Source organism: Dysidea avara, chromosome 2 (genome assembly GCF_963678975.1).
Source record: "Dysidea avara chromosome 2, odDysAvar1.4, whole genome shotgun sequence".
Lineage (NCBI taxonomy): Eukaryota > Metazoa > Porifera > Demospongiae > Dictyoceratida > Dysideidae > Dysidea > Dysidea avara.
This window is the reverse complement of record NC_089273.1, coordinates 30,887,607-30,901,527: the sequence shown is the minus strand read 5'-3', so window position 1 is coordinate 30,901,527 and position 13,921 is coordinate 30,887,607. Positions and strand designations below refer to the sequence as shown.

The following is a 13,921-nucleotide window of genomic DNA, read 5'->3' as shown; positions in this document are numbered from 1 at the left end:
AACGGCTAAGGCTACGGGCTTGATTTTTTCGCTGTTCGACGTTGCTTCGTCCTGATAGGTGCCTTTTGGCATACTGCAGTACGTATAATGCATTCTTCATGGACTTACCATTGTCCTCCTTTGTGTCCCATTCATCTTTGCTGACAGCGAAAAGTGTCAATTTGGCGATAGCACGTGATAGTTTCCCTTCACGTAACGGAAATTGTCCGTATTTTTCATAGTGGTTATTTTGATAGCAGAGGTGCTTGTCAAACAGTTCTTGATTCGTACTGTTGTGTAATGGGTTGAACACAGCCAACAACGAAGCATAATGGATACTTCACTTTTCATACAATAATTGATATAACTGGGACGCATGGCATCATTTCTTTTGGAATGCGTCTTGGTGTGCAGAGGTGCTTTTTGAACAGTTCTTGATTGGAAAATGCTGCGTAATGGGTTGAATACAGCTGACAGTGAAGCGTAATGGGTACTTCACTTTTCAGATGATAATTGGGGCGCGCAGCGTCATTTCAGATGCAGTATGCGTGGGTTCACCAGTCATAATAATTATTTACAAAAAAAGTTAACAAACAACTACAAAGAAAAATTTGGAATTTTCAACTAGAGTAGGAACAATAGCACATCAATAAAAAGTACTGAAACAAGTTGGAGTAGTCCATGATATTAAAACACAGTAAAACAATAAGAAGTGTTATATCCCTACTGTGCTCAAGATACCATAATGAAAATGCACAGTAGGGATATAGCACTTCTTATTGTTTTACGGTGATTTAATATCATGGACTACTCTAATATCATGGACTACTCTAACATTTGAGTGCTTTTCATAGCAAAATCCAAGTCGTGTATCCTAATCACATGAGTGTTAATCGATCCCCACAATCGATTTCAGCATCAACGTCTATATAATCACTGCCCAGTTGTAGCCCAGTCTACATTTCGTATGTAGCCCGGCTAGCAGGGCTACATACGAAATGTAGCCCGGGCAGCTCCTTTGATCTGAGGTGTGAAAGTGTTACATAAAGACATAAATGCTGATCATGAACAAGCACTCCATACTGTCTAAACTATCAGTCTAAGCCTCAGTATCCATACACACAGCTTAAACAGGTTCCCACATTTATCATTCATCACACAGTCCACACTTCATCACAAACACAAAGACACACTATCCTTATCTGTATAGAAAATTTCTGTCTTTAGTCCTTTGCCACGATGCTGACCATGTTTTAATCATTTGTTGCTTTTCATTAGCCATTAATACCACAATCGAATAACTTACAGTAAAACCCCAGGGGAAAACCCAATTACTGGTGGCCAGCTAGAAAGAAAGCATTGGCGAAGCAGACACACAATAAGTTGTGTTAATTGTTCTTGTATATTATAAGTAAATTGATTGCTCATCAGTGAATTCAGCCTACCTCTTTCATTACTCTAGGTAGCTGATGGTAGGGCAAAGCAACTTGATGTCTGGGCAATGCCCTGGCTTGCCAGGGTCTGGATCTACTTGGAAGAGGGGAGTATTGTAACAGTGATTAAATCATTGTACTGTGTACTATTGTATCTATAATCTATTTTTTGTAGCATTATTTTGTATAGCTAGAATTGTCGATTGACATACAACTGTAATAGGCCTTTGTGGTAATTAACCCTATCTTTGTACCTGCACACATCAGCACATATAAATGAAAGTATGACTTGTTTTTGGGATAGTTTCCCAGTGAAGGAATTCTTTGTTGGTTGCTTGTGGACCCAGTTTACACTTGAAATACACTAGGCCTGTGGGAATCTTGCAAACCCAAGTATCAAGACACACGGTAGAGTGTCGTGCGGCCCAAGAAGCCGGCGTGCCACCCGTGAGTATATTAACAGGAAGAAAGAAAACACAATTTTCACACCTATGTAGCTCTGTGATCTATTATTGGATTGGAACCAAATTTGCTAGAGAGGTACCGGCCAGTAAGGGGAGTCTACACACCAAATTTGAAGAAAACGCTCCAGCCATTTCCGAGATACGAGCGAACAAAATTTCGTTTTAATTTCTTCGTTTTTTTCTTCTTCTACTTCTTCATTTCGCACACTTCGCAAAATCCGCCATAAAACACGAATGCGTGTTCGGATCGGGCTGAAATTTGGCATACTTAAAGGGCTCATTAAGGCGGATCTCTGTACCAACTTTGGTAGGAATCCGATGAACATTCACGGAGTTATGACCGATTATTTGCGTAAAATAAGGTCGAAGGTCTGTCACGCCTACAGGGTAAACTCCTTTGAGGAATCAGTTGAAAATTGCTATGCTGATGGAGCAACCATCGTAGGAGTGCCTTTTTGTGGTTTGAAAGAAATCGGGATAAAGACCACGGAGATATGACACAAAACCCGACCTGTGTCAAAATTACGCGATCGATTTTTATGAATAAAAAACTATTAGTTTTCGTGTCTATCAGGCAAACCGCTTAGAGCAATGAGCTAAAAATCAGTATGTAGCTGGAATAATCAACATAGAAAGTCCTTGCAGTAGTACAGAAGAATCGGATTACAAACCACTGAGTTATGATTCGAAAGGCAACTACGTGTAGCAAATGCGAGATCGAGATACTCTAATAGAACAGTCACCTTAATAAGGCATTAAGCTGCATTTATAATTTACTCCATTATATTACATTGCAAATTATTCTGTAGGGAATTTGGTTACAAACAAGTCACCTTGTAGTCAGATCAGCCACAAGAAGGTACCTAATAGAGAGTTCAGCTACAAAAAAAACCATCATGTAGAGAGTTCAGCTCAAACAAATTGCCCTGTAGAGAGATCAGCTAGAAGAAGTTACCTTGTAGAGAGTTCAGTTACAAAGAAACAATCATGCAAAGTGTTCAACTACAAACAAATCACCCAGTAGAAAGTTCCGGTATGAACAGATCACACTGTAGAGAGTTCAGTTAGAAACAAGTCATGTTGTAGAGAGATCAGCTAGAAGAAGTAACCTTGTAGAGAGTTCAGCTACAAAGAAACCACCATGTAAGAGAGTTCAGCTGCAAACAAATCACCTGTAGAGAGTTCAGCAGGAACAAGTCACCCTGTACAGAGATCAGCTAGAAACAAGTCATCCTGTAGAGAATTCAGCTACAAACAAATCACCCTGTAGAAAGATCAGGTAGAAGAAGTTACCGTGTAGAGAGTTCAGCTGCAAACAAATCCCCTGTAGAGAGTTCAGCTAGAAACAAGTCACCCTGTAGAGAGATCAGCTAGAAACAGTCACCCTGTAGAGAGTTCAACTAGAAGAAGTCACATTGTAGAGAGTTCAGCTACAAGGAAACTACCATGTAGAGAGTTCAGCTGCAAACAAACACCCTGTAGAGAACTCAGCTACAAACAAATCGCCCTGTAGATAGATCAGCTAGAAGAAGTTACCTTGTAGGGAGTTCAGCTACAAACAAATCACCCTGTAGAGAGTTCAGCTACAATGAAATCATCATGTAGAGAGTTCAGCTGCAAACAAATCATCCTGTAGAGAGTTCAGCTATGAAAAGATCACACTGTAGAGAGTTCAGCTAGAACAAGTCACCTTTTAGAGAGTTCAGCTGCAAAGCTACCACCATGTAGAGAGTTCAGCAGCAAAAAAAATCAATCACTCTGTAGAGAGTTCAGCTAGAAGAAGTCACCTTGTAGAGAGCTCAGCTGCAAATAAATCACCCTGTAGAGAATTCAGCTACAAACAAATCACCCTGTAGAAAGATCAGCTAGAAGAAGTTACCTTGTAGAGAGTTCAGCTAGAAACAAGTCACCCTGTAGAGAGATCAGCTAGAAACAAGTCACTCTGTAGAGAATTCAGCTAGAAACAAGTCACCCTGTAGAGAGATCAGCTAGAAACAAGTCACCCTATAGAGAGATCAGCTAGAAAACAGGTCACCTTGTAGAGAGTTCAGCTAGAAGAAGTCACATTGTAGAGAATTCAGCTACAAAGAAACTACCATGTTGAGAGTTCAGCTGCAAACAAATCACCCTGTAGAAAGTTCAGCTATGAACAGATCACCGTGTAGAGAGATCAGCTAGAAACAAGTCACCCTGTAGAGAGTTCAGCTAGAAGAAATTACCTTGTAGAGAGTTCAGCTACAAAGAAACCACCATGTAGAGAATTCAGCTACAAACAAATCACCCAGTAGAAAGTTCAGCTATGAACAGATTACCCTGTTGAGAGTTCAGTTAGAAACAAGTCATCTTGTAGAGAGATCACCTAGAAGTATCATCTTGTAGAGAGTTCAGCTACAAACAAATCACCTGTAGAGAGATCAGCTAGAAGAAGTCACCTTGTAGAGAGTTCAGCTATAAAGAAACCACCACGTAGAGAATTCAGCTGTAAACAAACACCCTGTAGAGAACTCAGTTACAAACAAATCATCCTGTAGAAAGATCAGCTAGAAGAAGTTACCTTGTAGGGATTTCAGCTACAAACAAATCACCCTGTAGGAGTTCAGCTACAAAGAAATCATCATGTAGAGAGTTCAGCTGCAAACAAATCATCCTGTAGAGAGTTCAGCTATGAAAAGATCACCCTGTAGAGAGTTCAGCTAGAAGAAGTCACTTTTTAGAGAGTTCAGCTACAAAGCAACCACCATGTAGAGAGTTCAGCTGCAAACACATCACCCTGTAGAGAATTCAGCTTCAAACAAATCGCCCTGTTGAGAGACCAGCTAGAAACAAGTCACCCTGTAGACAGATCAGCTAGAAGAAGTTACCTTGTAGAGAGTTCATCAGCTGCAAACAAATCATCATGTAGAGAATTCAACTACAAACAGATAACCCTGCAGAGAGTTCAGCTAGAGTCAAGTCACCCTGTAGAGAGAACTCTGTAAAGAGTTCATCGACATACAAGCAGATCACCCTGTAGAGAGTTCAGCTACATTTCAAGTCACCCAGTAGAGAGATCAGCTGCAAATTATCCTGTGGGGATTAATTGACATGTAATAAATATATGCCCTCTTTTTATATTATGAGCTCTTGACATTGCATTATATATATAATTTGTACATTTACTGATAAAATCAGAATGAGTTAAAGTATTTATAAAATCTGCTTCATCGTTTTCTTTTTCCTGTGGTAAAGAAAAATATTTAGGTTAAAAAACCCCAAAGCTGGCCATAGGCCGGCTTTGGGGTATACAAATACAAAAAGAAGTGAAATCTAATCAAAAACAGCCAAGCTGTAAAAAAAGGAGTGCGGCCCTTGAAAAGACTATGGTGAAAAAAGATGTGAAATCCAAGGTGGCGGCCAAGAAATGGCTGTGATGGTAGGTTAACCCTTTAAGGACCGCTGCCGTAATATTACGTCCAAAGTAGGTATTGCTCGAAAGACCAGCGCCGTAATATTACGTCCAAGACTATTGGCAGTAAACAAAGAGCTATAACTCCGCAACAAATGAAGCTATTAGATCGAAACAGGGGCCACTGTATTCGCCATTCATAGGTGATTCTTGTGATATATAAGGCCAACTTATCACGCAAAACTAAGCCTGTGTAAAATTCCTAACAAAGTACAAACATTTAATATTTACACAACCATAAAACTAACCTTGTAGAAATCACTCCATAACGTTGGCTGTGTTCATCGTATTAACTTCAAATAAAGCTCAGAGTGCTCACTATTTAGAGGCGAATAATTTGATATACAAGATCACGTGATGCGGTTTTAAAAAACTAAAATGGCGGACTGTTTTTATTGATTGTGTCACGAAGAAATCAATCGCGTGTAGGTGTTTGAAACTCACCTTAGTGCTTTTAAGACATTGGTTCTACGCTTTGGTAAGTTAGATAATGTTGTTTATTATTGTCAGGCGAGTCTTTTAGTATAATTTGTTATACAATTGAGCACTTGTAGGGGCTTTGTCAATGCTATAAACTTATTACATTTTTTTAAAAACACTAAATGTGCAATAATCATAAAACGTGTGGGCTTTCAGGGTAGACTATGCACACAATTTTTGGTCCTTAAAGGGTTAAATTTTAATAACGACAATTCAGATGAATTTTGTGCCAATTGACCCAGCGGCACCAAATTCACCTGAATTGTCGTTATTAAAATTTTTACCATTAACCTACCATCATAGCCATTTCTTGGCCGCCACCTTGGATTTCACATCTTTTTTTCACCATAGCCTTTTCAAGGGCCGCACTCCTTTTTTTACAGCTTGGCTGTTTTTGATTAGATAATATATACAAGTACACAGAAAAATTTGGAATTTTCAACTAGAGTAGGGACCATAGCACATCGATAAAAAGTACTGAAACAAGCTGGAGTAGTGCATGATATTAAATCACAGTAAAACAGTAAGAAGTGTTATATCCCTACTGTACATTTTCATTATGATATCTTGAGCACAGTAGGGATATAACACTTCTTATTGTTTTACTGTGATTTTATATTGTGCACTACTCCAGCTTGTTTCAGTATTTTTTATCGATGTGTTATGGTCCCTACTCTAGTTGAAAATTCCAAATTTTTCTGTGTATTTGTTTGTTAGCTTTTTTTGTAAATAATAATTATGACTGGTGAACCCACACATACCGCATCTAAAATGGCACTGTGCACCCAATCATTGTCTGAAAAGTGAAGTATCCATTACACTTTGTTGTCAGCTATGTTCAATCTATCATGCAGCATTTTGAACCAAGAACTGTTCAAAAAGCACCTTTGCAATCCACACATAATGAAAAAAAGAAATGGTGCCATGTGCCCCAATTATCATCTGAAAAGTGAAGTATCCAGTACACTTTGTTGTCGGCTATGTTCAACCCGTTACACAGCAATACGAATCAAAAACTGTTCAAAAAGCACCTCTGCAATCCACGTATACCAAAAGAAAGAAATGGTGCTGCATACCCCAGTTATATTAAATATCGTCTAAAAAGTGAAGTATCCATTATGCTTCATTGTCGGCTATGTTCAACCCATTACACAGCAGTACAAATTGAGAACTGTTTGAAAAATACCTCTGGTATCAAAATAGCAACTATGACAAATACGGACGATTTCCATTGCGAAGGGAAGCCGTCACACGCTGTCGCCAAATCAACACTTCTTGCTGGACATTAGAAAAGATGAATGGGACACAAAGGAGGACACTGGTAAGTCCATGAAGAATGCATTGTACGTACTGAAGTATGCCAAAAGACACCTGTTGGGCCGAAGTGACGTCAAACAGTGAAAAAATCAAGCCCATATCCTTAGCCGTTATCGAGTTATGCTTGTCTGAACGCATCAGTCAGTCAGTAAATATATATATATATATATATATATATATATTTTAAAATTCTGTATCAACTTGTTGAAAGTATTTTGGGTTGATCTAAAAGCTTTTTTTGGCTTAGTTTTACCTCACCAATACTGCCTCATTATAGCCAGGGAAAATTGAGGCTGTTTTTTGGGTGATATTATTCTGTGGGCCACACCTTCTCCTTTGTAGTCCCTACTATACAATACTATCATACTGTATGATAAAACAACAAGTTAATAACTCTATGGACAAACTACAAACACCTTAATAATACAGTGCAGTTAATAAATCAGTACCTTTGACTTCATTTTGCATTAATGACCCTATACTTTTAGTGTCATCCACACCATGTTCCATTAAGATCTTTAGCATACTATCAAATTGGTCTGTAGAACCATTTTGTAGTGGTAGACTAATGTTGTCTAATAACATCTTCATCCTATCTTCTGTGGGAGAGCTTGAATTTTCAATTTCTACTTGTTGATGAATAGTGATTATGTTGCTTTCTTCAAAGTGTAGCAAAAGAGAATCTAGATCTGATAAGTTGTACAGTAGATTAGTGTACTTTTCGATCGCTTTTAAGCACACATCAGCATAATCTACAACAAAACAAAAAATCCGTACATGTTACTGAGTACACACAACCTTTATAACATGTTTGCATGTTGCAAAAGAACCTTGGAAAAATCTTGAGCCAAATGGGGCATGCAAAGTAATGCAATGTTATCTGTTCTGACACCGGACAATTTGTGATTAATTTTGGAAAATTATCCATACAGCATAAGAAACAATTACAACTATTAAGATCTGTTGTCGTGTTGTTGAAGCAGAAGTAGGACTGAGCAAGGCCTAATGTATGCATTTCGCAGACTGGATTAACAGACTGAGCTGGAAATAGCTTCTCAACAATATTTCAGGTATTATTAATCTAATCCAAAACAGCCAAGCTGTAAAAAAAGAGTGTGGCCCTCAAAAAGGCTATGGTGAAAAAAGCCAAGGTGGCGGCCAAGAAATGGCTGTGATGGTAGGTTAATGGTAAAAATTTTAATAACAACAATTCAGATGAATTTGGTGCCGCTTGGTCTTGGCACAAAATTCACCTGAATTGTCGTTATTAAAATTTTTACCATTAACCTACCATCACAGCCATTTCTTGGCCGCCAACTTGGCTTTTTCACCATAGCCTTTTTGAGGGCCACACTCTTTTTTTACAGCTTGGCTGTTTTGGATTAGATTTCACTTCTTTTTGTATTTGTATACCCCAAAGCCGGCCTATGGCCGGCTTTGGGACTTTTTAAACCTATCATTTTTTCTTTGCCACAGGAAGAAGAAAAGATGAAGCAGATGTACTTTAAATATTTCTGATTTTATCAGTAAATGAACAAATTATATATATGTGACCGGATCTGCGAAAACAGGACATAATTGCATATTTTTCGAATTCCTGGTTATTAAATATTTATAATCTACTTAGCCAAGCGTACCTACTGGCAAAGTTTCAGCTTCATATGCCAATAGCTATGGGAGTTACAGCCCTGCAAAGTAGCAACAACAGAAAAATCGATTTGTACAGCAAGTATAGGGAAATAAATTACAGGCACTTACAAAAACGGTTGTAACTTACCAACGGAGTGAGGTACGGAGTTAAACTTTTCACCATCATGTTTGCCATGAATAGGGGAATCAATTACTGGGTAAGTGTGTCCTTTACTCGCCCTTCTTCATTGCATACAAAGGCTCGATCGCATACGATCGCTTCGACATGATGTAAACAAACACTCAAAACTTATGTATCCTTGGGTCTACTGCAACGAAACAAAGATTTTCCAACTCCTCTTGAACAGGCGAATTAGATGATATCCAAGTTTTTATTGTTAGTCCCTTCCTTCACTAAGAAACAGCAGTAAAAACATTTTACAGAATTTTTTCAATAATACGCAAGTATTTCACCCAATGCGTTCAATGCTTTATACTGTAAATTTAGGCTTGTGCGATTATGTCTCTTTTTCGCAGATCTGGTCACATATAATACATATATTTATCACAGAACTCTCCATAATGGTTTCTTTGTAACTGAACACTATACAAGGTGACTTCTTCTAGCTGCTCTCTCTACAGGGTGAATTGTTTGTAGCTGAACGATCTACAAGGTAACTTATTCTAGCTGATCTCTCTACAGGGTGATTTGTTCGTAGCTGAACTATCTACAAGGTAACTTCTTCTAGCTGATCTTTCTACAGAGTGATTTGTTTGTAGCTGAATTCTGTACAGGTGATTTGTTTGCAGCTGAGCTCTTTACAGAATGGTTTCTTTGTAGCTGAACTCTCTACAAGGTAACTTCCTCTAACTGATCTTTCTACAGGGCAATTTGTTTATGGCTGAATTTTTTACAGGGTGATTTCTTTGCAGCTGAACTCTCCACATGGTGGTTTCTTTGTAGCTGAACTCTCTACAAGGTAACTTCTTCTAGCTGATGTCTCTACATGGTCACTAGTTTATAGCTGAATTCTCTACATGGTGGTTTCTTTGCAACTGAACTCTACAAGGTGATTTCTTCTAGCTGAACTATCTCTTTCCATAGTTGTATGAACTCCCTACAAAGTATCTTCTTCTAGCTGATCTCTCTATAGGGTGAATTGTTTGTAGCTGATCTCTCTACAGGGTGACTTGTTGTAGCTGATCTCTATACAGGTTACTTGTTTCTAGCTGATCTCTTGAATTCTCTTCAGGGTGACTGCTCTATTAGGATGACTGCTCTATTAGAGTATCTCGATCTCGCACTTGCTGCACCAAGTTGGATTTCATGCTATAACTCTGTGGCTTTAAGTCTGATTTTTCTACACCATTGAAGAGCCTTTCTAAGATGATTACTCCATCTGTACAACGATTTTCAAAGCATTACCCCAAGTGGTTTATCTGGTAGGCAGTCGTTTTTTATTAGCTAATCTCGATTGCATAATTGTTACACACTGTTGGTTTTTTCATTGTATCTTCCTGGGTTTTAGCTCGATTTCTTTCAAACCAAAAAAGGTTTGAGGTTCAATAAATAACCTATTCATCCACTGATTTTCAGCTTCTTCCCATACACGGTTTACCCTGTAGGCATGACAACATATTGGTGTTATCTTTTGTGAATAATCGCTCATAACTCTTTGCCTGTTTATCGTATTCCAGTAAAAGTTGGTATCGAGATGCGCCTTTATACCCCCCTTCTGTGTGCCTAATTTCAAGGTAATCGGATATTGCGTTCAAGTTTTATAGCAATTTTTGTAAGTGTGCGACAAGAGGAAGAAAAATAATAATAATACAAAACTAAGAAACTAAGCCAATTTTTGAAGTCGCATATCTTGGGAACGCTTGAAGCGTTTTTGCTCAAATTTGGAATGTGGAGTGCTGAAGTTGGAGGGAGTGTCCACAGCAAAAATCGTCTTGTTTCATCAAGGCAGCACAGAGCTACGGAGGTGTGAAAATTGCATTTTCGTTCTTCCTGTCAATATTACTCATGGGTGTTGCGTGCCGGCTTCTTGGCCGCACGATACACTACCGTGTGTCTCGATCTCTTGTAATGCTGGAAACACCATTATCGCTTTACAACTGCTGGTACTGCCTTTTTAAGTCATGAAGGTCGTGCATATTATTAGAACATATGTCTTGTTTCATCAAGGCAGCACAGAACTATGGAGGTGTGAAAATTGCATTTTCGTTCTTCCTGTCAATATTACTCATGGGTGTTGCGTGCCGGCTTCTTGGCCGCACGATACACTACCATGTGTCTTGATCTCTTGTAATGCTGGAAACACCATTATCGCTTTACAACTGCTGGTACTGCCTTTTAAAGTCATGAAGGTCGTGCATATTATTAGAACATGTTGAGCTACAATTGTTGCTACTGCTCTTCCTCTCATGAATCACAAAGGACATACGTGCAGTAATGTATAAGAATATAAATATGAAACGTATGTACTTGTGTGTCCTTAGTAGTGATAGAGGCTATTCGTATAGCATAGGTTCATTCCTTTGTTGTTCGAGTATATAGCACTAGTGTTTAAGCTGCAGTATTGAGCCAGTAAATATTTTTGGTATCATAGTCATGTCCCACGCTGCCCATCTACTCAATATCAATTCAACAATTATACCAATCTGCAGTTGTGCATTCACCATAAATTATGGCTAAACTGTGTAGGAATAGCCTACAAATCTATAGTTTAACTACTGTCATGGAGTCGAGATACGAGCGATCAAACTTTCATTTTAATTTCTTCATTTTTTCTATTTCTACACTTCGCAAAATCCACCATAAAACACGAATGTGTGCTCCAATAGGCCAGTTTCATGTAAGGAAAAGTATTTTATTAGATCTTTTAATTGCGGTTGTGCAACCACTGGATGCTGTGGTTAGCCATAAAAATGTACAGAAACCATTGGGAAATGGACAACCATGGACACAAAATCTATTGTCACATAGAATCTTATGGAAATATCTGAGTTTTTAGAGTAGCACTGCAAACTACATTGATCAGTGGATTTTGTCTGCTGTAAACAAGCTAAGCCACTAGTGAGTTATGAACCAATAAAGGTTAGAATTTGTGATGAAAATGTTGTCTGGAGACGAAACACACAAGCAGTTGCTTGTTATCCTTTACCAGACGTGCAGTACAAGAGCAAGCCTTACTATCACCTGGATGATGTATCTGGGATCCCTGAACATGCTGTTAACTTATTAGCTGTCATGCCAATTCAGCACTTCCTGCGAAGCGATTCGTAAAATTAAGTACCTACAATATGGTTGAAGCAGCTACTGCTTAATGTGGTTATTATCCATCAAAAATAGCAGCTGTCAGCCAATTAGTACAATTTTTTATGACAGTGCCATGGGTGGTTATATTATCTAGGTCCTGTCGTGAAGACTTCATGGGAAAACTGACTAGAGGCTGGTTAGTTATCGTATCTTTCAAGGATAATGGCGATTAGTTCTGCTATGGAAATACCGCGAGTGCACTACAGTGTTGTTACAATTGGATAACAACTCAATTCGATTGTGAGGACCTAGAAATCACTAAGTAATAGCTTATTAATGCTAAATATCATGGTGTAGCCTCCTATGAAACTTGGTTTTTGATGAATAGCTACTCAAAAGTTTCGCTGTTTAGTGCCTGTATTTCTGTACAAGCGCATCCCTTGTTGAGTGTATCACCGCTTTTGGTATTACTTGTACGTTAATATACCATGTTATTTTAGTGCGTTCTTTCGTGCAAAATGGTTAAAACAGAACTATAAGCAAAACGCCTACAAAATTATTTACTGGGTAACCCGTAGCCTAAACACTGATTGCATTTTTAAGGCCTTATGTGACACTGACCTATTGGGCTGAAATTTGGCACACTTAAGGTTACGGAATAGTTTTAAATGTGTGGGTGGATCAAATTACAAAACCTGCTTTAAACCAAGCAGGGATAAATAATTTCAACAATTGTGTTGTGTTAGCAATATAACTAATTGTGCTTGTTTGTTTTTACTACAGAACAACGACTGTTCTTGGGTGTGTGGTCCACAATAGAGCAATGTTTTATAAAAAACGCGCCACCAAAAACCAGACTAACAGATTACTGAATCCTTATAATTTCAACACAAGTGGCTAAACAACTAAAATATCTAGGTCCTGTGGAAGCGATTTTTTAAGTTACTGGTTGTATAGACGTTTTATTGAACTTTTAGTAGTTTTATCGAGTGAAACAAGCTCTTTGAAGGCTTGTATCTGAGTCACTGGGGAGAAATACACCAAAAATGCTTCCACAGGACCTAATAAATTTAATATACAGTATCACTATGCCCCAGTAGAGCCTACAGCTTTTGCTGTATTTGGCGGCGGAAAAACATGGTATTGACAGCTGAAGCTGAGCGATGTACGGGCTGGTTTACTTGTGTTACTACAACAAATTGTAATGTTCCACCTGCCTCAAACTACACTGTAGCTACATAAAAACATTAAATATGAAGAGCTTCACCTTCATTTAAAACTTTTCACGCTGCTAGACTGGTTTTATGGGCTTCTCAAAAAATATCGATAGGCATTCAAAATTTTGAATGATTGCCCTTGACTATACCGTAACCTTAAAAGAGCTCATTAAGGTGGATTTCAGTTGTAACTTTGGTAGGAATATGATGAACATGTACAGAGTTATGATCGATTATTTGCATAAAAATAAGGTTGAAGGTCTGTCATGCCCACAGGATAAACCCCTTGAATGAATGAGTGGAAAATTGCTATGTACATGGAGTAACTATCGTAGGAGTGCCTTTTTGTGGTTTGAAAGGAATCGAGATGAAGGCCATCAAGATATGACACAAAACTAAAACTGTGTCACAATTACGCGACTGATTTTTATCATGAACCACGATAGCGGATTCACAATAGGGATTGCCCATGTTTTTTTGCAAAAACTCTAATAGAACGCATGCCTAAAACCACCTTGGAAAGCATCTCCCAGCTCAAAACAACTTTCTGGTGGTTATTTGCAATGAGTATTGATCCACTAGTAAGTATCAAGTGAAAAGGAAACGGTATGTGTATTTGAGACAAAACTGAAATTTGCCGTTTTGTTCATATTATTATTATTCAAAATATTATTTTGTTTCACTCATGTACAGCA

General features: G+C 38.2%; 1 protein-coding gene across 3 annotated transcripts in view; it reads right to left on the bottom strand.

Annotated features, from left to right (window-relative positions):
• LOC136247059 (uncharacterized) overlaps positions 1-13,921 on the bottom strand; it is a 214,554-nt gene that overhangs the window by 164,072 nt on the left and 36,561 nt on the right. For all 3 annotated transcript variants that reach the window (XM_066038662.1, XM_066038663.1, XM_066038664.1), the window contains exon 3: positions 7,568-7,870. In XM_066038662.1, coding sequence (XP_065894734.1) covers positions 7,568-7,870 — 303 coding nt within the window. The remainder of the gene's footprint in view (positions 1-7,567; positions 7,871-13,921) is intronic.